Source organism: Typha angustifolia, chromosome 8 (assembly GCF_048772165.1).
Source record: "Typha angustifolia cultivar Huaian chromosome 8, ASM4877216v1, whole genome shotgun sequence".
Classification (NCBI taxonomy): Eukaryota; Viridiplantae; Streptophyta; class Magnoliopsida; order Poales; family Typhaceae; genus Typha; species Typha angustifolia.
This window is the reverse complement of record NC_133246.1, coordinates 15,508,684-15,532,564: the sequence shown is the minus strand read 5'-3', so window position 1 is coordinate 15,532,564 and position 23,881 is coordinate 15,508,684. Positions and strand designations below refer to the sequence as shown.

General features: G+C 40.4%; 4 protein-coding genes across 6 annotated transcripts; 3 read left to right on the top strand and 1 right to left on the bottom strand.

The window, feature by feature from the left end:
* Positions 1-3,964: 3,964 nt before the first annotated feature.
* LOC140765886 (ABSCISIC ACID-INSENSITIVE 5-like protein 2) lies at positions 3,965-7,747 on the top strand. Its single transcript, XM_073105184.1, has 4 exons — positions 3,965-4,105; positions 4,542-5,464; positions 5,570-5,641; positions 7,522-7,747. Exons 2-4 carry the CDS (start codon positions 4,682-4,684, stop codon positions 7,600-7,602), a joined length of 936 nt encoding a protein of 311 aa, XP_072961285.1. The 5' UTR covers positions 3,965-4,105; positions 4,542-4,681; the 3' UTR covers positions 7,603-7,747.
* Positions 7,748-8,101: 354 nt separating this feature from the next.
* Positions 8,102-11,965, top strand: LOC140765885 (putative disease resistance protein RGA3). The gene is made up of 2 exons (XM_073105183.1): positions 8,102-11,514; positions 11,605-11,965. The coding sequence occupies exons 1-2, from the start codon at positions 8,248-8,250 to the stop codon at positions 11,665-11,667; spliced, it is 3,330 nt and encodes a 1,109-aa protein (XP_072961284.1). The 5' UTR covers positions 8,102-8,247; the 3' UTR covers positions 11,668-11,965.
* Positions 11,966-13,108: 1,143 nt separating this feature from the next.
* LOC140766029 (putative disease resistance RPP13-like protein 1) lies at positions 13,109-18,110 on the top strand. Of its 3 annotated transcripts, XR_012105265.1 has the most exons (4): positions 13,109-16,595; positions 16,708-16,797; positions 17,775-17,854; positions 17,989-18,110. XR_012105265.1 is itself a non-coding variant. In XM_073105412.1 (2 exons), exon 1 carries the CDS (start codon positions 13,322-13,324, stop codon positions 16,583-16,585), a length of 3,264 nt encoding a protein of 1,087 aa, XP_072961513.1. In that variant the 5' UTR covers positions 13,109-13,321; the 3' UTR covers positions 16,586-16,595; positions 16,708-16,942. The 3 variants fall into 3 exon arrangements, 1 of the variants encoding a protein (XP_072961513.1); XR_012105264.1 differs by lacking the exon at positions 17,989-18,110 and having other exon boundaries at positions 17,775-17,912; XM_073105412.1 differs by lacking the exons at positions 17,775-17,854; positions 17,989-18,110 and having other exon boundaries at positions 16,708-16,942.
* Positions 18,111-22,345: 4,235 nt separating this feature from the next.
* Positions 22,346-23,721, bottom strand: LOC140766196 (protein RETICULATA-RELATED 3, chloroplastic-like). The gene has a single exon (XM_073105664.1). It carries the CDS (start codon positions 23,542-23,544, stop codon positions 22,537-22,539), a length of 1,008 nt encoding a protein of 335 aa, XP_072961765.1. The 5' UTR covers positions 23,545-23,721; the 3' UTR covers positions 22,346-22,536.
* Positions 23,722-23,881: the final 160 nt, after the last annotated feature.

The window sequence follows — 23,881 nt, the reverse complement described above, 5'->3', positions numbered from 1 at the left end:
CACGTTACAGTTCCTTCTGTTCATTTTTTGATGAGGTTTCCTGCACAAGTTTATAGTCAATATATGCATCTGTCGCTTAATCCTGTAACAGTGCCTTAATCAGAACATTGAATGCAATATGGAGAAGCTGCGTTCTTGCTATATAATTAAGCATATATGAGGTCCAGTTTGATGGTTTCAGAATATCTTTCCAACATTTCATATTCGGGGGCTTCTTTTCAGACCTTCACAGGCAAGCTTCTTACTCAGACTATAAGCCAAATGTTGGATGCTAATTAAACTGTCCTAAAGTGTATTGAGATCAAAACTCTTTTCTTGCTGACCTAAGTTGTACCGCACCAATTCTATTTGAGCCCTCTTATCAAGGGCGTGTGGAACAATAGTTTTCATTACGATTTAATGTAATAAAAAAAACTATATATTTTTTAGTACTGATGGATGCTGGCTGCTGGCTGCTTTAAATATGACTGCAACATTAGTACTGAAGCTATTTGCCTATGATTCTTCCTAAATATGGCTTCACCATCACAAAATATGAACAATGATATTTCTAAACTCTCAAAATGCCTTCCCTTTTTCCTTGCAACTTACCTTTTCTTTCATGTTAAGCATTCCATTACAAAGTTTAGCAGTGAGTAGTTTTATTTTATTATTATTATTATTTTTGCAAATGATAAATGACATAGAGTAGTTCTTATTGCTCCTAACCATATAGACTCAATAAGGCTAACACACGAGCTTACCCCATGTGGAGTTTGTTTTCATTTTTCCTCATGCCTTGAAACTCCAAAGAGCCACAAAGTATGTGAAGAGACTAGAAATTTGCAGCAAGTAGTAGTACCTCTCGTTGTTTACTTTGAGCAAGCTATGGCGGCCAACTTATGGTTTACGCAACCCTGATCGGTTGTCATATTCATGAATTTATTCTTTGCTTCCATTGATGCACATGTAGGCGAATAAAGCTCTTTGTCTTCATCCTTTTGCTACCTAGTCCTTTCCATAATAGGCTATTCTGACTTCACCTTGTAAGCACCAAAAGGATTCAGTTGTTTTCAGGAACTATTTCAAACTCATTAATTTTCTACCTCAATGTCATTGGATATTGGAATTCATATTAGATATATTTGGAATTGCATTGTAGCTCTCAAAGAGTGTTTTGTAATGAGAGGACAGGCTTCATTGGAAGTGGGTAAAGATCAGTATAGCTCACACATCACTGCATTAGTTATCAGTTATACTGATATCATATGTATTACTATGCCCATCTCCTAATTTATTCACTTCTCCCCTATTACGTAGAATCTGAACTTTGTTTATTACTTGATGCTCTCTTTTCTCTAAGTAATTTACTGAGGCGATTTTTTTTTAGGACAAAGAAATTCAGCAAGTTAGATTGAAACCGTACATTCATCGGAACTTGAATCTTGACCTTGACCTTTAGTACCCATTAACTCCCTTCATTGGCACTGCTCTTATAGGAAAGAGAGTCATTTGAGCAACTTGAGATCAGAGGGAGGAGATAAAAGCAAAGAATCAATGGAGTAGGAGTTGCACCCATGTTCTGGCTTCATTAAAATAGATAACAAGTATTTAATTTGTTCTTGTTTTCTGACTCATGAGATTGAGCTAATTAACCCTTCAGTAGAAGGAGAGCTTACACTACCAAAAAAAAAAGAGGGGCTTGCAAAAGCTGGGAAAAGATAGTGATCTTTATTCTTGATAGTGCACACACATGATCACAGATCTTGCTTGTCTTTTCTCATGCTTTTCTTTTTTCTTTTTTCAATCTGAGCATCTCCCACTGAAGGATAAGAGAATATAATGAAGGTAATTTTAAGACAAGTTTGCGATAATCTCACCTGGAGTGACTTATTTAATGATCAAAACTGCAAAAAAAAATTCCCTGGTTAATTAACATGGCTGATTCTTTTCTCAAAGTTATGGGCATTAATTTCCGTTATTTTTCAGCCTATTATCTCAATGGCACATTGATCAACTGACTGATACTATTACTTGCTTTGTAATGAAAACTATAACAACATATAACAAATCTTAATTGGTCTGTAAAAATTCTTCCAAGTTATCAGTGATTTATCTGAACATGTGAACTCATGTAACGGCAAGCAAATTGCGGCAATATGAATCTCTTTCCAGGAAAAAAAAAAGGTTTACTGGTTATATAATATACCTAATCATATATATCTGAAAGCATAAAACTATATAGCAGAACATATTCCAGGCAATGAACAATGAGGATTAGAACAGACATAACTAGTGTGTGAGCAGTGGTTGGATGAGGAGTACTTCAACTTGCAAGGCAAAAAGTAATATGCTTGTGTACTTTGTCTCTTCCATCTGAGGTGGTTCTCCACAATCTATTAAGTGAATAGGAACACCTAAGGCTTGTAATACTGATCAAGGGATGAGTACTTTTAAGTAAGTGGGGACTACCAGTATGATTCTTTTAAGGCAAAGGTTGAGTAGCTCATTTGTGGCATGCACTTAAGAAACATACATCTCAATCATATTGAATTATATATGCAATCTCAATCAAAAGCTGGAAGATTGTGGCTCCTAGTTTCTTTAGACTCCTCCAATATTGGAATCACCAATAAGGGCATGTCAGGTGCTTCTAAGGCCATAATAATCTCTCTACTTTGTTATATAGAATGTCTTTCTGATGATATAATTTGACATTAAAAAAGAAAATCATAGGAGAAGCATTCATTACTCTCACATTCTCCCAGATGTGCATATAATTTAAGTCTCAGAGTGCTTTGCCTACTCATGACTTTAATATAGTGCTTGAGATTTCTAAAGATTGGTAGCAACATAGTTAGCATGAACTTCTTTGCATAGGGCTTTTAATTTTAATGCAAATTATGATGAATCACATGCATGCCAAGGGTATCATCATCATTGTATGCTTGAAGTAAATCCTCTATACTCTATGCTTGAAGTTAATCTGACTGCATTCCTTAATCTTAAGGTCAAATCTATTAGTAAATGACTCATATCCATATTTTACAACCTTTAGTTTGCACTTGAATCATATTGAAAAAGAAGATGAGGGACAAAGGCCAAGTTAGATTTTCTTTTTTTTTTCCTTCTTATTCTTCTTGTTTTTTTTTTAAAGAACAGAGGCTAAGTTGAGATTTTTAGCATTAATCAAGTTGGTTTTTGCATATGCACATATAATTAACTATACCTAATGATTTTTCTTTTTTCTGCATATCATCTTTTACATTTAAACATATTGAAAAGAAATTACTTTAGTGATATGGCTTGATTTTAATTTACATATTCATACTTAAACTTAAGCACTTAACCTAATTTTTATCTAAAATAAATGAATACAAACATCAAATTAACCCTATTATATATATATATATATTCTCAATAGGGGCAATTAAAATTTTCATTTTTGTTAATTGTTGGTTAATTGTTACCGTTAGTCCAGCTCTTAGAGTTAATCACCAGTTTAAAGTATGCATGAACGAATTAAAGTGATGGATTTTTTTTGTGCTTGTATACTACTCTAAAATTGATATTTATATATATACCTCTTAAAATATTATTGCTTTTTAAATCAAGTCTTTATAATTGAATAAAAAAGATAAAAGTATTTTGAACTAAGAATAAATTATGAAAACTGGAATATAGTTTTGTTCCTCCAGAGTATACATATGAATATTAAATTGAGACGGGACACGCAAATATATATGAGATCTTTGAAGTGTATATATATTTTTTTTAAAAAACTTCTAGAAATGATATTTAAAAAAATTACATCAAGCAACTAGCTTTTTTATATTCCTAACCCAAGTGTGTGCATCCCAGGATATTCTGTCGGGGAAATCGAAGCCAAGTTGTGACCATTTGGTGGGCCCAAGTGGAGGAGTTAGTCCTATCACCCCACATAAATGCTCCATGGCCGAGATCTTGGGCTGCTTAAAATGGCTCTCTGATCTCTGGCTCCACCCCCAGCACACTGTCTCACTGCCAACTATTTTATCTATGAGTTAAATGAATCCCAGTAATGTGAACCGTGGAAGATAAATAGCATGATTGGTGCTTCTTGTACATTTATGATCTCCACTTGCAGGTAGGAAGTATTCTATCATCTTTCTTTCTTTCTTTTCTTCTTTTTTCTTTGATAAAATGAAGTATTCTCTTTGCTGCTCTATTTCTAGTCACTAATTTATGGGTTAAGATTCCTCTGCACATTTGGTTTAGCTCAGCAGAAGCTGAAGATAAAAATGAAAGGGGATGTATCTTGGACATAAAATTTTAGTCCTAGAGCCATTTTTTCGTAGACATGTTCCGCAAGCTGCCAAGGTCCCATTTTGGCTATTCGCTTCAATTGGGCATTATTGTTTCCACTTGCTGAGTATATTTCTGAAACAGTTTTGGGAAGTTATTCTTTGTTTTTACACTAGTTGGATTGGTTGGGCATTGAAGGGTAATTACCCTTGCCACCTTTAGTTGTTGTTGTTGGAGAGGGTGGAGTTCTTACTTGGTTATGTTCTTTTGATTTCCAGATTGTTGTAGAGTATTAGACGGGGGGTTTTTTTTTGGTTAGTTTGGTCATTGTTAGATAAGAAGGAGCCATTTCTGGGATACCATGAATCTTGCATGTGGGTTTTGATCCTCGGGTCATAAGAGTGAAGATAGCTAGTGGATGGGGGTTCAGGCAATGGCCTCAGAGAGCGGCTGCTGCGGCGGCGGCGGCAACAGCGGCAGGCAATCCCAGCTCCAGAGCTTGTCAAGGCAAGGCTCCATTTATAGCCTCACCCTTAATGAGGTCCAGAATCACTTGGGTGAACCCCTGCACAGCATGAATCTTGATGAGCTCCTCAGGAATGTGCTACCGGCTGAGCTGGACAACCTCGTTGCCGGTGCTAACTCCAGTATTGCTTCTGGGGTCTGCATGCAGCGCCAGGGGAACATAACCATGTCGCCGGCCCTGAGCAAGAAGACGGTGGACGAGGTGTGGAGGGACATTCAACAGGGTCAGAGGAGACACGAGAGGCATAAGATGCTGGGCGAAATGACACTGGAGGATTTCCTGGGGAGGGCTGGAGTGGCTGTTGATGGATCTGATAAGAGGAGCAATCCTAACATAGGCAATGCTGGTCTCTATCCAAGGGCACATTGGTTGCAGCAGTACCAACACCATAATCTTCAGCTGCAGCAACAAGCTCAACAGACGATTATGGGAACTTTTATGGGTGTACCAATGTCACAGCCATTAGGGGTTGCCCCTGGTCCTATATTGGATGCTGTTTATCCCGAGGGCCAGGGGACAAATTCGCCTCCTTTGGTTGGAGCAATATCTGACCCACAGACTCCTGGTCGGAAGAGGGGAACCACGGAGGACATGACGGAGAAGACCGTCGAGAGGAGGCAGAAGAGGATGATTAAGAACAGGGAGTCAGCAGCTCGTTCGCGAGCTAGAAAGCAGGTCAGAGTATATGTGTTTTGTGTTCTTTGATGTTTGTAACTTCTATGGCATACTATTTGATTTATCAGATACATGAAAGTTATGGTACTCCTCTTCGCTGAATAGGCTTACACAAATGAGCTGGAGAACAAGATCTCTCGTCTGGAAGAGGAAAATGAAATGCTAAAGAAGCAGAAGGTATGTTATTCTTCTCCTCTGATCAAGTTTCTCGGATTGGTGGTGTTTTCTTTTTCTCAGTTTGGAAGAGATGATTGGCCAAAAAGTATCAAGAAAATTTGAATTAACAGTTTTGTTAGTTCTGAATCATAAGACTCTTCAACTTACTTGAGCCAAACACGTTCATAAAAAGGGCTTAACTGATTTAAAACAATGAAGATTATAATACCAGAAACACTAATTTACCTTTGATTATTGCAAGTTGCTTGAGTTTAGGCCAATATTTTTGAAATTCGTCCTTACTGAACTCCATGATCAATAATGACTGACCAGTCTATATCTATATGAACTTGGTTTAAAAAGGATGTGAGTTTGTTACAAATGGAATTGGAGGGTCCTGATCCTGTATATCAAAATAAATTTTGAAAAAGTGATGCAATTTTAGGACTTAATGATTCTCACTAGGAAGGTTCAGAGTAAAGGGGGGTTTTTAACTTTTTAATATGCTACTTCTGTGGACTATATTAATTGGTTGGCAGGTTGGATCTGTCTCTAATTTGATATAGAAGAGAAAACAGGTGAGAAAGGAAATGAGGCTGATACCATATGTTCAAAGAATCTCAATTAGAAGATCAACACATAATTGAATATAGTAGTGGAAAATGGAGAACGGCAAGACAACAAAAAGATAGTCGTTTCATGAATGTGTTATTTGAGTTTCAGAGTTGATTGATTTAAGATCTGGCTTGCAAAGGGGAGTGATGAGCAGAATAAGAGAAAAGTTGTCACTAGTAATTCATGAAACAGTTGTCCTTTTTCAAGGCCCATGTCTTTTTATTTACTAGCTGATTTCTTTGTTCCTTCTTTCTGTTGATCTAGTTCTAGCTGTAGCTATCATTACCTAACAGAAGTTCTAGTGTTTATGGAGGACCTCATCTCTTAGTATCTCTAATTTATCTGTCATTGGTTGACAAACATGAAACCCGCTTGATGTGTTGCTGCTCATTTATCTTAGATGAATATTATAGATGTAAACATAGGTAAACTATGAACTACTCTAGGTGTGAATGATATTTCAAGAGATCTGCATGACTTATGATACGTGGCCAAAATAAAAAGAAAAACTTAAATAACTCTTGAAGAGTGTTGTCTCAGAAAAAAGAAAATCTCTTGAAAAGTAAAAGGGCAGATTTAAGAGTTGAGAATTATCTTCAATGAATTTTCTAGTCTGTAATTCTAATCTTATTTCGTATCTCCTTTCTACTCGATCCAGTAGGTGGTAGTATGAATCCTTATCAATTTGGGGAAGAAAGCGAGTGATTGAAGAGCCATGATTATTAATACGTTTCATGGTAACTATGGTTGAGATCATACAAATCACTATAGGCCATGTGAAGGGACCTTTTGTTTTGACATCGAAGAACTTCAGTTGATGATTACCGATTACGTGATAGTGTCAAAATATTTTAGGAGATATATGTTATTAATCATGTTCTTATTTGAGGTGAACATAGAATAACTTTTCAACTAAAGAAGTCGAACCTGAGACTCTTGGGCAGATTTGACAGAGTGGTTACAGATTGTATGCTCACAATAAGAAGAGTGATAATAAAGATAGTATGTAAAAGTTTATTCCTTGTTATCTAATCAAGGTTGGTCCTCTTTCTTTCCACCTTGCAGATGCTGGCATATCGAAAACAATTAGTTGCATGTTCAACAAAACTGCTATTTTTGCAATAATATATGCTAGAACTAAGTAAAACCTGCCTTTTAACGAGATGATGAATGTATTGATTGCTTTCCCTAAATTTTTGGCTTGATTTTTTAAATATTGGATTAGTCCCTTTCAAATCAATCTAATTTAGTTTGTAGAATCTGACCAATTCTTTACTTGGCTGCAGGAATTGGAATCAATAATACACTATGTACCCCAACCCGAACCAAAGCATCAACTTCGCAGAACAAGTTCTGCCCCTATTTGATGATGTTCATATTTATACTGTACGAGTTGATGTCTATTATGTAAGAGTTCTGTGTTGCAACCTTTGCTGATCTGCTGTTTAAACTCAACAATTTGAGGTGTTTATGGATCTCTCCATTTTGCTGTGATTCCTGCTGCTTCTACTTGGTATTTGATTCTAAAGGAATCAGCCACTCATTTGGAATTTTATTGAGAATAATTATTCACATCAACTTTCATGGAAGTGGCTGTCACTATGGACTTTAGTGGGCTCTTCTCAATCCTAGAACACTGTTCATTAACATTCACCATGATTGGGGCAATCTGTAGCTTCGACAGTGTTTTCTTCTTCTTTTTAACAATGTAAAGAATATAGCAATCAGTCTATGAGACTTTTGATCTCTTTCATCATGATGGATATGGTAGCTGCTCATTTTGTATCGTTTTGGTTAATCTTTGCAGTAGTCAAAAGTCAATGCTTTCACATAGAATAAGGCGGGCCATTCAAAGCATGATGGCTGCCTAGATTTTGGCCATGCCTCGTGTTTCCACTCCCGGAGGTCAACTCTAGTTGTCTGGCTCTTGGACTTTGATCTGCCATTCTCTCTACTCAACAACAACACAGAGCAATCCAACCTCACCTTCTTCCTCACAAGCACTCGAAGCAATGGCCACTGAAATTCTGTCTTCCATAATTCGGATGACCGACAGGTTATCGGCCTCCCTCCGGCGATCACTCACTGGATCGTCCTCTTCTGATCCGGACGAAGTTGAAGAGCATCTGAAGAAGCTCAAACAGACATTCGACACGATCGAGACGGTGATCGACGACGCAGAGAAGAGAGAGATACGAGAAGAAGCCGTCAAACACTGGCTCAGGGAGCTCAAGGGAGTCGCCTGCGATGCGGAGGACGTTCTCGACGAGATTGATTACGAGCTGCTGCGATATAAATGTGAGAACTTTACTCCGAATACCGATCGTAAGAGGAAACTAGTCGAGGTACAAGAACTCCCCCCTTCTCCTTTCGTTGAAGCTTCTTTTCGACGTAGAATTATGCATAGGATCAAGGAGATCGAAGGGCGGTTCGATGACATAGCAAAGGATAGAGCTGCTCTACAATTGAGAGAAGGAGACGGACCACGTCGGCAACCGGAGAATCGCCTTCCGGTTTCAATTAGCTCCAGTGCGACGCCCTCGGAAGTATATGGCAGAGAGGAGGACAAGAAGAATTTAGTCGAAGTATTACTATCAGAGGACTACAACGGTGTCGGTGTCGCGATTGTTCCGATCGTCGGAATGCCGGGGGTCGGAAAGACCACCCTAGCTCAACTCGTCTACAATGATCCAATCGTTCTTAAGAATTTCGACACAAGAACGTGGGTAGGAGTACATGAGAACTTTGATGTCACAAGGCTAATGAAGGAGATCATAGAATCCATCACAAAGAGCTCTTGTGAGCTTACCCAAGTCAGTGCCTTGCAAGAACATTTGAAGAAGCTGTTGCAGGGGAAGAAATTCTTGCTTGTGTTGGATGATGTGTGGAATGAGGACCAAACCCTGTGGGAGAGATTAAGCCTTGCTTTCTCCTCAGGCCATGAAGGGAGTAGAATTGTTGTGACAACTAGAAATGAGCCAGTTGCTAGAATCATGCAGTCAGTAGCACCAATTGAGCTGAAATGCTTATCGGATCAAGATTGTTGGTTGTTGTTAAAAAGATGCGCATCCGAGGGGAGAGATCTGGAAGCGCATCCAGGTCTTATTGAGATCGGCAAGATGATTGCAGACAAGTGCAGAGGCCTGCCTCTAGCTGCGAAGGTACTGGGAGGAATCTTATGTTATGAGGCCAGTGAAGAGAGATGGATTGATCTCTTGCAGAGTGATCTATGGGATCTTGAAGACGAAGAGAATGGAATCCTGCCCGCTCTGAAAATTAGCTACCAGCACCTGCCGGTGCACTTGAAGCGATGTTTCGTCTACTGTGCGGTGTTTCCGAAAGGATATGTATTCAAGAAAGATCCTCTGGTAAGGAAATGGATGGTGCAGGGATTCCTACAGACGGCTGATAACAATGGTAAAGAACAAGAGGATGTTGGCAGTGACTACTTCGATGAACTAATGTTAAGGTCTTTCTTCCAGTACTCACTGTTAGACATTGGCGAGGAGGAGAAATTTGTGATGCATGATCTTGTTCATGATTTGGCACGGTACTTTGCAGGCGAAGAATGCATAGTAGCAGAAGATTGTGACCTTAGCAATCTCTCTATCAAAACCCGCCATTTATCGTTGATTCCATATGGTTCAAAGGTATTATTTCAGTTCAAATCTGCAGATAAACAAAAGCCTCTGCGCTCGCTGCAACTCATCTATATACTTGCGAATTCCTGGGGTGGAGTTGGCATGTTGGGTGATAATCTACTGCATGTTAAAATCCCCAATGAGTATTTTCTGAACTTGATATGCTTAAGAACACTGGATTTATCTTACACTGACATAGAAGAGCTACCAGATTCAATTGGCAGCTTGAAGCACCTAAGGCACCTCAGTCTCAGAAACACTAAAATTCAAAAGCTTCCTGAATCTATATGCAGACTGTATTATCTACAGACATTAGAGCTAGATTACTGCAGTAATCTTCGTGAGCTACCAAGCGGTATAGGAAATCTTACCAATCTCAGACACTTACAGCTGCCAACAATGGAGCACACGCCTATTTGTATGCCTTCTGGGTTCTTGAGGCTAACCAATCTCCTGGAGTTATCAGCATTCAACGTAGGGGGAGACAGTGTACATTGCAACATTGGAGAGCTGAAGGATATGGCAGACCTCAGAGGAGATCTCCATATCTCTGGGCTAAGGAACGTTGCTCGTGGTTGGGACGCAGAAGAGGCGAACCTGAAGACCAAGAAGAATGTTCAGAGGTTAGCACTGGATTGGTATGTCCACCAATCAGACTACAAATGCAGTCATCTGAAGCCTGCCAATCTCAGCAACGCGAAGGCCATCACCGCGCCATGGAATTCTTTCGAAGACGACAGCCTAGTTCTCGAAAACCTTGAACCTCACCATAACCTTGTGGTACTGGACATCCGTAACTACGGTGGTGCTAGATTGCCGAAGTGGTTAGGTGATCCATCCTTCTCCAATCTTACAACAGTGCGGTTCTTTCTCTGCGAGAAGTGTGAGGCTCTCCCTGCACTTGGCGAACTACCATCTCTTAAGAACCTACACATAAATGGAATGCAAAGCGTTCGACGGATCGGACCGGAGTTCTATGGCAGCAACAAAAAGTTTGCAGCATTGGAGAAGTTGGAATTAATTTACATGCCCAAGTTGGAGGAGTGGGATGAGGTTGAGGAAGGTGCATTTGTTCAACTCTCTGATCTAATAGTAACGAGCTGTCCAAAACTCAAGAGCTTGCCAAAGAAAATGGCTCCGTCATTGAAGAAGTTGAATGTAGGTGATTGCCAAGAGCTCACCGCCATTCCGGCCCCTCGGTCACTCATTAGCCTGTCAATAGGCGGCGCATGCAAGGATGAGATATGGTCCTGTCTCTTGGATCTCCCATTGCTGGAGTCCTTGGAGGTCGTCTATTGTGAAGGACTAACTAGCCTTCCATTGCACAACATGCCTGTGCTCAAGACTATAGTGATCAAAGGGTGCTCAGAGCTTGTGTCTATAGATTGCATTGCTTCTTCCTCCTCTTCTTCAACGCCGCCACAAGTTGGTCTGCATAATTTGATCTCTCTCGAGGTATTAAAATTTGAGGAATGCCCAATGCTCGGGTTCCCGGGAGATGAGCAACTCCCTGCTAGTCTCAAAGAGATTGACATATCCTGTTGCCCAATGCTAATGAAATGGTGTGATGGACCAGAAGCAAGTAGGCAATTGGCTTCGGTGCCAAACGTTATTATTGAGGATTATGATCAGGAGGAGGTAAACACCTTCAAGCTCTAGTTTCTTTCAGTGATTTAATGACATAAATATCTCAATCTGGAGCTAATATGCATCGAATTCTCTGTGCAGTTTAATAAGGCTATCATGGAAATGATGGATGACGAGAGTGAAGCTGACATGGAAGAGGATTAGAAGAAGTTGCAGCTACTAGTGTTCTATGTGAGATGTAAGACTCTGGTCTCCATTACCCTGAAGCAAAAGAGCCACTTTAACTAGATTTTAATTCTCATGCATCGAAAGGAGTTACTGTGATCCTAATATTGAATACTTTGTAATTAAAAATTTTGAAGGCTTTCAAACTAGTAGTGTTTAAAAGATTCAAGGAGAAGATCTGGAATTGCTTTCTGATACAAATATTAAATCACTCCTTCTGGGATGCAAATATTTGTATCTTATAAAGATTCATGTGATTCTGCTGCACTACAAAATACTTCTCTCCATGCATCTTCTAATAGAAAATTACAAAATCCCAGTGGCTTACTATATTTCTTTAGATCTCTTCTAGTTTTTCTTAATGCATTTCTAATGACGAAAATTATGAAGAACACTCATCATCAAATACAACTATCGACAATGTGAAACTGACACCTACAATTAACTTGGTCATATTGAACTTCAGAACCCTCTTCATCCTTGTGAAAAGTACCAATTCCTAATTTGAAACTTAGTATTTTTCAAATTAGTAAACTAAGTTAGAAAGGTAGCCTTCCTCCTCTATTCCGAATTCGGGTTTCCATTTGCATTGCTAGGCTCCATGTTGGTAGTGTACTTGTGTAAAGATTGAGATTTTTTTATTACTGCTTGTTATACACTCACTAGCCACTAATTTCTCTATCAGGTAGTGTCAGATCTTTTTCTTAGCATATGCTTTTGTAGGTTTCTCTTTAAGCTTTCAAATTTCAACATACTTGAACTAGCATTTAGTGTAAAATATAAGTCACCAACTACTACAAAACTTTAAGGTGATAGACGAACAGTAAATTTTATAATTTATATTCTAACATTGCTCTTCCTCCTCACCACTTGGTAATTTCTTTTTTAATACTGAAAATTTACTTGTACCTCTAATCTAGGAGATGAATGGCTACCGCAAATACCCATAGAACCCACGGGTAAAAACCAGGGATCCTTTTTTATAAGATCAAATTAACCACTAAAATGATATAACAAGCATAAGAATCACTTGCATGCTATCTATTGAATTTCATAGCAATATTTGAAAAGTATTTGCTCGTTGAAACCTATGTTGAATTGCTTATCATGGTTGATCACGTCGATCTCAGTGCCTCTCAATATTAAATAATCTGTTTAAGTACCTCTCGAGACAATAACTCTCTCTAAACAAAAATAGAATAGTAATAATCAGAGAGATTGGTGATGACCCTCAATCTAAGAATTCTATGACTTATGTATGTGAGGCTGAAAGATCAAGTTAAACATGGATTTGAAATAGTCATCACCTGCTCAAGCATCCTAAGAAATCGTTTAAACACTTGCTTGAAAAATCACGAAGTCGTCCAGAAGTCATTTTTAATTTATTCCAACATCTCTTAAAATATGTTATGCATGAACATTCAAGGACTCTATGATCAGCTCTCACAAACTATTCTAAATAAATCCAAATTAAGTTTTGTATACATGAATTGTCACTACAAGAATCTATTCCACTCGCAAAAGGTCAACTTTACTTTCTGGCTCTTAAGACTTTTGATCTGCAATTCTCTCTGCCCGACAACAACACGGAGCGATCCAATCTCACCTTCTTCCTCACGAGCACTTTGAAGCAATGGCCACTGGAATTCTGTCTTCCATGATTCGGATGACCGACAGGTTATCGGCCTCCCTCCGGCGATCACTCACTGGATCGTCCTCTTCTGATCCGGACGAAGTTGAAGAACATCTGAAGAAGCTCAAACAGACATTCGAGACGATCGAGACTGTGATCGACGACGCGGAGAAGAGAGAGATACGAGAAGAAGCCGTCAAACACTGGCTCAGGGAGCTCAAGGGAGTCGCCTGCGATGCGGAGGACGTTTTCGACGAGATTGATTACGAGCTGCTGCGATATAAATGTGAGAACTTTACTCCGAATACCGATCGTAAGAGGAAACTAGTCGAGGTACAAGAACTCCCCCCTTCTCCTTTCGTTGAAGCTTCTTTTCGACGTAGAATTATGCATAGGATCAAGGAGATCGAAGGGCGGTTCGATGACATAGCAAAGGATAGAGCTGCTCTACAATTGAGAGAAGGAGACGGACCACGTCGGCAACCGGAGAATCGCCTTCCGGTTTCAATCAGCTCGAGCGCGACGCCCTCTGAAGTATATGGCAGAGAGGAGGACAAGAAGAATTTAGTCAAATTATTACTATCCGAGGATTACAATGGTATCGGTGTGACGATTGTTCCGATCGTCGGAATGCCGGGGGTCGGAAAAACCACCCTAGCTCAACTCGTCTACAACGATCCAATTGTTCTTAAGCATTTCGACACAAGAACGTGGGTAGGAGTACATGAGAACTTTGATGTCACAAGGCTAATGAAGGAGATCATAGAATCCATCACAAAGAGCTCTTGTGATCTTACCCAAGTCAATGCCTTACAAGAACATTTGAAGAAGCTGTTGCAGGGGAAGAGATTCTTGCTTGTGCTGGATGACGTGTGGAACGAGGATCAAACCCTGTGGGAGAGATTAAGGCTTGCTTTCTCCTCGGGCCACGAAGGGAGTAGAATTGTCGTGACAACTAGAAACGAGTCAGTTGCTAGAATCATGCAATCTATAGCGCCAATTTATGAGCTGAACTGCTTATCTGATCAACATTGCTGGCTGTTGTTAAAACGATGCGCATTCGAGGGGCGAGATCCGGAAGCGCATCCAGATCTTGTCAAGATTGGCAAGAAGATTGCAGGCAAGTGCAGTGGGCTACCTCTAGCTGCTAAGGTATTGGGAGGAATCTTATGTTATATGAGCAGTGAAGAGGGATGGATTGATCTCTTGCAGAGTGATCTATGGGATCTTGAAGACGAAGAGAATGGAATCCTGCCGGCTCTGAAGATTAGCTATCAGCACCTGCCGGTGCACTTGAAGCGGTGCTTCGTCTATTGCGCGGTGTTTCCCAAAGGATATGTGTTCAAGAAATATCCTTTAGTAAGGGAATGGATGGTGCAGGGATTCCTTCAGGTGGCTGATAACAATGGCAAGGAACAAGAGGATGTCGGCAGTGACTACTTCGACGAACTAATACTGCGATCTTTCTTCCAGTTTCTGCCGACAGACCCGATCTTTTGCAATGTCCCCAAGGAGAAATATGTGATGCATGATCTCGTCCATGATTTGGCACGGTACTTTGCAGGTGAAGAATGCGTAGTAGCCGAAGATTGTGACCTTAGTAATCTCTCCATCGGAACCCGCCATTTCTCGCTGGCTCCTTATGATTCAAAGGTATCAATTCAGTTCAAATCTGCAGATAAACAGAAGCCTCTGCGCTCACTGCAACTCATCTCTACACTCATGCATCCCTTCTGTGAAATTGGTATCTTGGCTTACGACAATCCACTGCGTGTTACAATCCCCAACGAGTATTTTCTGAACTTGGTATGCTTAAGAACACTGGATTTGTCTCATACTGACGTTGAGGAGCTGCCAGAATCAATTGGCAGCTTGAAGCTCCTAAGGCTCCTCAGCCTCAGAGACACTAAAATCCAAAAGCTTCCAGTATCAATATGCAGACTCTATTATCTGCAGACATTAGAGCTAGATGGCTGCAGTGAACTTCGCGAGCTACCAAGCGGCATAGGTAATCTTGCCAATCTCAGACACTTAGAGATCCCAACAGAGACACCCATTTGTATGCCTTCTGGGTTCTTGAGGCTAACCAATCTGGTGGAGTTACCAGCATTCAATGTAGGGGGAGACAGTGTACATTGCAACATTGGTGAGCTGAAGAATATGGCAGACCTCAGAGGAGATCTCTACATCTACGGGCTAAGGAACGTCGCTCGTGGTTGGGACGCGGAAGAGGCGAACCTGAAGACCAAGAAGAATATTCATAGTTTAACACTGGATTGGGAGGTCCACAAATCAGACTACAGGTGCAGTCATCTGAAGCTTGCCGATCCCAGCAACACGGAGGCCATCGCCAAGCCATGGAATTGTTTTGAAGACGAAAGCCTAGTTCTGCAACACCTTGAACCTCATCATAACCTTGTAGAACTGAACCTTCAAAACTATGGTGGTACTAGATTGCCTAAGTGGTTAGGTGATCCATCCTTCTCCAAGCTTACGACATTGCAGCTCTTTCTCGACAAGTGCGAGGCCCTCCCTGTGCTTGGCAAACTTCCATCTCTTAAGAACCTACACATTGGAATGGAAAGCGTTCAACGGATTGGACCGGAGTTCTGTGGTAGCAACAATCAGTTTGCAGGATTGGAGACGTTAGAATTAGCTGGCATGCCCAAGTTGGAGGAGTGGGACTTAGTCGAGGGAGGTGCATTTGTTCAACTCTCTGAGCTAATAGTAATGGACTGTCCAAAACTCAAGAGCTTGCCTAAACAAATCTCTCCATCGTTGAAGAAGTTGGACATAGAGGATTGCCAAGAACTCATTGTCATTCCAGCTCCCAGATCTCTCACTAGCATATCGATAAAAGGCACGTTCAATGTTGAAATATGGTCCTCTATCTTCGATATCCCATTGCTAGAGGACTTGGTGGTCATGTACTCTGAAGGACTAACTATCCTTCCGTTGCACAACATGCCTGTGCTCAAGAACCTAACGATCCTGGAGTGCCCAAAGCTTGTGTCTCTGGATTGCGTTGCTTCTTCCTCCTCTTCTTCAACGATGCCACAAGTTGGCCTGCATAATTTAATATCCCTCGAGGGGTTAAGGATCGACGATTGCCCAATGCTCCAGTTTGCGGCAGATGAGAAACTCCCTGCTAGTCTAAAAACGATTCAAATATGCAATTGCCCAATGCTAAAGAATTGGAGTGTTGGACCAGAAGCAAGTAGGCAATTGGCTTTGGTGCCAAAGGCTACTTTTGCGGATTTATGATCAGGAGGAGGTACTTCACATATAACACACTAACAAACACCATCAAGCTGTAGTTTCTTTCGGTGATTTAATGATATAAATATCTCAATCTGGAGCTAATATGCATTGAATTCTCTTTGCAGTTGAATGAGGCTATCATGGAAATGTTGGATGACGAAAGTGAAGTTGACATGGAAGAGGATTAGAAGAAGTTGCAGCTACTACTGTTCTATGTGAGATTTTAAGACTCTGGTCTCCATTACCCTGAAGCAAAAGAGCCACTTTAACTAGATTTTAAATTATTGTATGTCGAAAGGAGTTACTGTGATCCTAATATTGATTACTTGGTAATTTAGAAAATTAAAGACTTTCAAACTAGTAATGTTCAAAAGATTTGAGAAGATGATTCGGAATTGCTTTCTGATAAAAAAAATATATTAAACCAGTCCATGTGTGTTGCAAACAATTTTATCTTATAAAGATTCATGTGGTTTTGCTGCAGTACAGAATACTTCTCTCCATGCATCTTTTAAGAGAAAATAACAAAATCCCCGTGGTTTACAATCTTTCTTTAGAACACAAGGATCTCTAATGATAAATCTTAACAAGCTGCAAACAAGTGGGATTATATTAGATTTCCTTTAATTCTTTTTATGCATTTCTAATGATGAATATTATGAAGAACACTGCAGATCACTAATCAACTACTACCATGTGCATCGAACCGCCAATATAATCACATCTAGGCTGTAGAATATTAAGTTAGTTGATTAGTACAGACAAATATCGACAATGTGAAATTGACACCTAGTATTAATCTGGTCAGATTGAACTTTAGAACCCTCTTCATCCTTGGGAAAAGAACCAAATCCAATCAAAATATATCAGCTGTAAAAACTCTACAGTAAATGCTAAATCCTCTGGTTCTTAATTGAAAAGTTGAAAGAAAAGAAGCAGATGAGATCACATATCATTTCACAAATGGTTCTCATGCATGCACCTCTGTTCTAACTCCTACAACAACAGAACAAGTCAGTCATTCAGACTAAATCAATCATAGGCACTACCAAAACTTCTTGTGTTGAAAGAAAATAGGGGAGCTAGGTATCATCCCCACCATCCACTGTGAACATAAGATATTAAGGTTAGCGCATGATCATCGAACTCCTCTTCATCCATGCTGACAGTGAGATCTGCCTTTTTCTCGCAGGGAATTAAGCAGTCCCGACAAAGAGGACATGTCACTCCTCGGTGCTCGAGCCACTTATCTAAACATGCCCTATGGAAGAGGTGTTTGCATCTTAGTTCTCTTATCTCCTGGCCTTCCTCAATGTCACATAGGCAGAAGACGCACTCTACTTGATCCATGCATCCCTCTGACGCATGTTTGTATTGCATTATGCTGAGTTTTTGATTGAATTCAGGTTGTGGCATGCATAATAAAGAACTGTGGGCTGTAATTATGCGTCGATCATGACCAAGAAATGCGGAGTCTGAAGGCCATGCAAACTCAGCTCTTGCGTAGAATTGAATGATTGGTGTCATGAAGCAAGTAAAATTTTCTGTGAAAATGATCAAAAGGAGGGAACAAGGGAGTGAGAGGAGGAATAGAAGTAGAACTAGGATCAAGTTTGCTACCTCCATGTCTATGATATTTTGCTGCAGAAAAGAAAAGAAGAAGAAGATGGAGGACAACAATAGAAGATACGAGGAGAGATTTTATAGTGTTCAAATTAGTAAACTAAGTTAGAAAGGCAGCTCTCCAAATTTACTCTATATCCAACTTGGAGGTGCCTTTTATTGTTGGGTTCCTATTGTTTTCATTTTCATTGAGATGCAGGTCCACTTCTTGTCATTATCTTGGCCTACAAATATCACACATATTATCTTGTTTTACTTTTGAGGTCAATCCTGCAAAGGCTTCTTGTCCATAACCCATTTGTAGAATCAAGTTAGCAAGATATGCGATTCTATAGTTGGGGCTCTTTTAATTAACCAACTATTACATTTTCTTTTGTCCTTTTTCAAAATGAAGACTGTACCATGGAAAAGGATGCTTCTTGAATGCATCCCCACAGGGTTTCTTTCCATGGATTCACTGTACATGGAAGGAACTGTTAAGTTCTTGTTAAACTCTAAATCATTAAATGAGATAAAGACTGGATACATATTGTCTTACTGCAATGAAGGCTGCTCAAAAGTTATGAATATTTCAATGAGAAAATGTGAAAATCATGCTCTTCTGCTGTGCCATCCCATGCATGCACACGTATCATGTCTCGACATATCGACGGCTATGGGAATTTATGGTAGCAACTCCAAATTTTAATTGGTGATTGATCCCTTTGACCCACTGGTTTAAGAAGAACAAGTGTCTCTAATGTGTGACGAAGAATCAAACTGGGAATCCATTATGAGCTGCATGGTGATGTGTAGCTTTCTATCGCCCACTTCCTGACAGCATGCAGTTTTGTAATAAACTCTAGTCGATTGTGAGAATTGAAGGTTAAGCAGAAGTCCTGTGGCTTCTCTTAGAATTTTATTTATTAGTTGCATTTTTTATTAGTGTCTGCTGCTAGTTTATCATCAAATCTATGGGTGTTTCCATTCTTTATGTCTCTCTCTCTCTCTCTCTCTCTCTCTAGAACTCTGTTTTGATGTCCAGATTAGGATAAGATTTATCTAACATGTGATGGAAGATGGAACAAAACTTCAACCTATTGTTTATCTTATAGGGGGTCCATTGAAGTAGCTTTCTTAATGGTTGGGGCTAATCTGCTACCCTCTGTTTCCTCTCTAATTAAATGGTAGAAAGATTTCAGTGTCTATACGCCCAGTAAGACATACAATCATATTGATATTTATTTCCACATAAGATTGTGTGATCCATACTCGAGCTACACAAATCCCCATTGGGGCATACCAGATAGAAATACCAGTCTATTCTCTATATAATAAGGCTTGCAATTAATACTAACCAAATTTATCTCTTACTCTTTTCCACTAGTCATCAATCTACGCATCATTGATGTTCACACCTAATGATTCTTCATATTTATATGAAAAGATCAACAAAGGTTCTTTTGTTGAGAGAAAGAAACTGTGGGGTTTTTTTGTTAGTAATTTTGTAGAAAACTTTGATCTTGAGATTATGTCTTTAGCTATATCTTCTGGCTGCGGTTTCTTACAGTTTGACTATTGGTGGCCATTTCAGATACCTTCTATTCTCTGGCATTCTATTCCATTGTCTATCAATGGATTGATGTCCCAATTACATGAATGAGATGATAGGGTATAGACCTGAGCCATGATCTCTAGTTGCTTGCCAAAGCTTTGGGAATGATTCACTCTTAGAAGAAGTGAAGCATGACCCAAATTATTGATCCAAAAGAAAGAGATGAAACTAACCAAGTTGGCTCATGGCCTGCCTAATTAGTGAGACAGTAATGTAGTTTGACTTGGTGCTCTTTTAGTGAGAGAGAAAGGTTTACAGCATATAATGTGTGTGTCTTAAGTACATATACATATGTCATATGTATGCATATGTTCGATATGCATGATTCTGTAGAAAGCAGTAGTAACTATCTGAATTCCTTTTACTTCACAAATTGGAACAGGAAGTATCATATCCATCAACCAGCATGCTTAAGCTTGGATGTAGATTCTTCTAAAACCTCTTTAGGGCCTGCTGGTAACTTAGGCGAATTTTCTATAAGAATTTTAACATGTAGAAATTGAAAAGTGCAACTAAAGGATCTTACGTGATTTATTTCTTTTGGATTGATTTAGTCTATCATGTTTAGATAGTTTAGGAAAATTTTGGAATGGGAAAGAATTGAAAGAAGAGAGATGGGAGTAGGAATGGTTGTGGTTATGGTTATGAAGGTAGGGGGAGGAGGAGGAGGAGGTGGTGGCGGCCGCGTTGGGCTGAGGAGGTGGAGAAGAGGAGAATGCTGATAGGAGAGGGGGAGAGAAGGAAGTGAGGGAAAAGTGTAGGAGAAAAATATCTAAATACTCTATCCCTCTTAATTTATTTTAAGGAAAACCTAATTCCCACAAAATACTGTGGGAATTAAGGAAAGCCTAATTCCCTGTGAACAATATGGAGAAAATAGAGAGAATTAAGAAAGAACAGAAGGCAGTCTAGGTTGTTCAAGTAACTGCTTCCTTCTACCTTTTTCTTTCTGAGTGATTTGGATAAAGAGGGATGCATTAATATTCACAGGGTACAAGGAAAGAACAGGAGAAGCCTGATCAAGTAAATACTAAAGCCTAAAGCCTTGTTCTTATCTTCATTAGGTCTGCAAAGGCAAACATTCAAGTAGAAGATGGAATAATTTTCAGCAAAGCATAAAGGACCCAGTTTCATTGAGGATGAAGAGCACAACAGGAAGAAGAATGGTAGAAATATGAAAGAGAAGTTCTCTTCTTGCTACTACTTTCCTAAGGAGTTAACAGTTTCTTATACCACTTGCTGGTTTCCTATTACTGGATACATGGGAACAAACTCACCTTTCTTTCCAAAAAATGAAATGGAGGTGTGATCTTCCATAAGAAAGTAAATAATTACTAATGAGATCAACTTCTCTTTGTTCAACACCACTATCCCAGAGACGGGGAACAAACAAGAAGAAATGGTAGTATTAAGATGTCATGCACAAGAAATCAGATGACATACCAACCATCTTGATGATGAATTGGAAGGTATTCAGATATACAAATAAGTCAGGAGATGAGAAAAGAAATGGGGTAAGTACAAATGGTAGTGTCAAGATGTGGAATTCTGGGAATCAGACACCCTATCAGCCAATTTTGGTGATGAATTTGAAGGTGTTCGGATCCACACATAAGTCAAGAGAGGGGGAAAAAACAAATGATTCAGATACCATTACAGACTTTAAACAAAAATAGATACCATGACAGAGACCTTCACCATGAGTGCTGCTGAAACTTGTAAAATCTGCCGAAAAACTGAGTATCAGAATGAGTAAAGCAGCTCCATCTGTTCTCACCAGGGATTATGCAATTATTACCATATGTTCTTTTCTTCATCAGCAAATCATGGCAATGAATGTAAATGCATTCATCAGCCAATCGGGAAGGAAGAGGGGTAATCCATAGGCATACTCATCTCACTATGAACTTATTCCCAGATGAAACTGCAAGCAGATAAGTGCTCTATGCAAAAGGTCAGAAGAGATTGCTAAGGGAAAAGAGGACCTCAACCTTAAATAATTTGGTAGAATTAGCCAGTTAAATGAATCCATCCGAAAACGAGAGAGTACTTCTCTAGTAGGCGGGTCAAAAGTTATCGGAAGAGGCGCTTATGCATCAAGCACTGTTGCAGTACTGATTTCAAATGAATCAGAAGGAACAGAACTAACTGTCGTTCCAATTATTGCTACAAGCTACAACTTCGGCTAAAAGCAAGGATGAAAGAGTCCAGATAGAGCCTCAAATCATTAGTACAACGAGAGCTTATTAAGGAGAGATTAGTAGGTAAAAAGGGTGATAACCACAACAAGCTAGTGATTGCGATTACACAGAATAGAGTAAAAGCACCACAACGTACCAAGCGTAATTGCACAATCCCTAAGTATGCAAATCACAGCTAATAACATCCTTTGTCCAGATTTATCAACTTCTCTCAGAGTCCACAATGGGATTGCAAGGAAGCATGGTATTCAAGATATCTTTATCATAACTAATAGCACAACATTACCCAAATACATCCATGGACTATTTGAAAATCAGATAGCTAGAGAAAGGAAGATACAGTACTGACGAAAAATGAATAAAATTACTCTCTGAGTGACCAGAATTGGCAACAAATTCATTTCACATCATAGCTTGGATTGGGCAAAAAGACAAATTCTTCTACCACTTATTCCTCTCACACTAAGCAATTCGGTTGCTATTCCACCATTTCATTCATATCAAAAGAAAATGTAACAAGACAGGATAGAAAGTGCTTACTTGCATTCACTCCTCTGCAGTTCCTCATCCTCGCCTTCCGCCACCGCCACTCTCTTCTCCTGCCCGGCCTTCTGCGACCCCGTGATCCTCGCAAGTGCCACAAACGACATTCCACCGAGCAAATTGTTCAAACACCTCAATACAACCACCGCCCCCTTGAATCCTGCCGGTGGCAATCCTCGCGCCATCACAAACTCAATTCCATTCAATGCTTGGTACCTGAAATTGCTGCTAATCCCCATATGCAATGCCCAAGTGAGCGCATTTAGTACCGTCGGCGGAGACTTATTCACCGTCTCGAACCCAGGGTCCATCTTCTTCCTCAAAGCGATCAAGCCATTGGAGATTGCGGTTCCCGCGAGTCCCGCAGCGAAGCCGACGGCGGCAAAGGTGGCGCCTTTGTAGGCGAAGGTGCCGAAACGGTTAAGAAGGGAGTAGGAACCGGTCTCGAACATGTGCGCGGCGGGGGAGGAGGAGAAGATTCCGGGTAGGGAGGAAGTGGCGGAGGTGGAGGTGGGGGCGAGTAGGTACATGAGGACGAAGTTGACGATGGAGCCAACGACGAGGGTGGAGAAGACGAAGTCGAGTTCGCCAAGGCCAAAGTTTGGGCGGGAGGCCATGTCGCCGAGGACGTTGGAGGTCACGCCGACGAGCTCCTCCATAAGCACCTTAAAGGGGAACTCGGGGTCCGCCGAAACCCTAGATCTCCACCCTTCGAGGAAGATCCCTAGGGGATCGGACGGCGGCGGGGGGTCCTCGCCGGAACCCCACCATCCTCCTCCGTCTCCGCCTCCGCCATCGGATCCAAAAGGGGGTTTGGTGATGCCGCCATTACCGCCACCAGAGAGGGGATCGGGGGAGGTTAGGGTTTGGGAGAGGCTTGGGTTTGAGGATCTCGAGCGGAGAAGGGGGAAAGAGAGAGAGGTGGGAGTTAGTGTTCCGGCTAGAAGGCGGCATTTTACAGCAGGGTTTGGCGGCGTTACGTGGCGGAGCTGGGCGGCCATGGTGGTGGACGTCGCCGGAGAAGGAGGTGGAGAGCTGCTACTGTAAGGCAAAGGAATCTCGGACAGTCATTCAAAACAGCAAACAGATTGGTCGTAGCGAATAGTACAGTGCCACGTCCAGCGTCATTTTCTTCGCGGCGGCGAGATTTGGTGGAGAAAACGACAACATGGCTACTATGGACAGGTGGGAACCAAACTCTTTTAACATGAAATACCAAAATTACCCCTCATGATCATTACTCTGAATGCATCGTAGGTGGTAATTTAATAAAAAGTTTAATGGCATTGATGTGATCAGATGAAGTAGGTGATAGTGGTAGTGGAACATCGAACCTAT

Bases quoted from the DNA above. Each gene is read 5' to 3' on its own strand.
- LOC140765886 (XM_073105184.1), top strand. From the start codon at position 4,682: ATGGGGGTTCAGGCAATGGCCTCAGAGAGCGGCTGCTGCGGCGGCGGC. The intron at 5,465-5,569 runs GTCAGAGTATAT...TTCGCTGAATAG, and splicing joins GTTCGCGAGCTAGAAAGCAG to GCTTACACAAATGAGCTGGA. The intron at 5,642-7,521 runs GTATGTTATTCT...ACTTGGCTGCAG, and splicing joins AAATGCTAAAGAAGCAGAAG to GAATTGGAATCAATAATACA.
- LOC140765885 (XM_073105183.1), top strand. From the start codon at position 8,248: ATGGCCACTGAAATTCTGTCTTCCATAATTCGGATGACCGACAGGTTA. The intron at 11,515-11,604 runs GTAAACACCTTC...TTCTCTGTGCAG, and splicing joins AGGATTATGATCAGGAGGAG to TTTAATAAGGCTATCATGGA.
- LOC140766029 (XM_073105412.1), top strand. From the start codon at position 13,322: ATGGCCACTGGAATTCTGTCTTCCATGATTCGGATGACCGACAGGTTA.
- LOC140766196 (XM_073105664.1), bottom strand. From the start codon at position 23,544: ATGGCCGCCCAGCTCCGCCACGTAACGCCGCCAAACCCTGCTGTAAAA.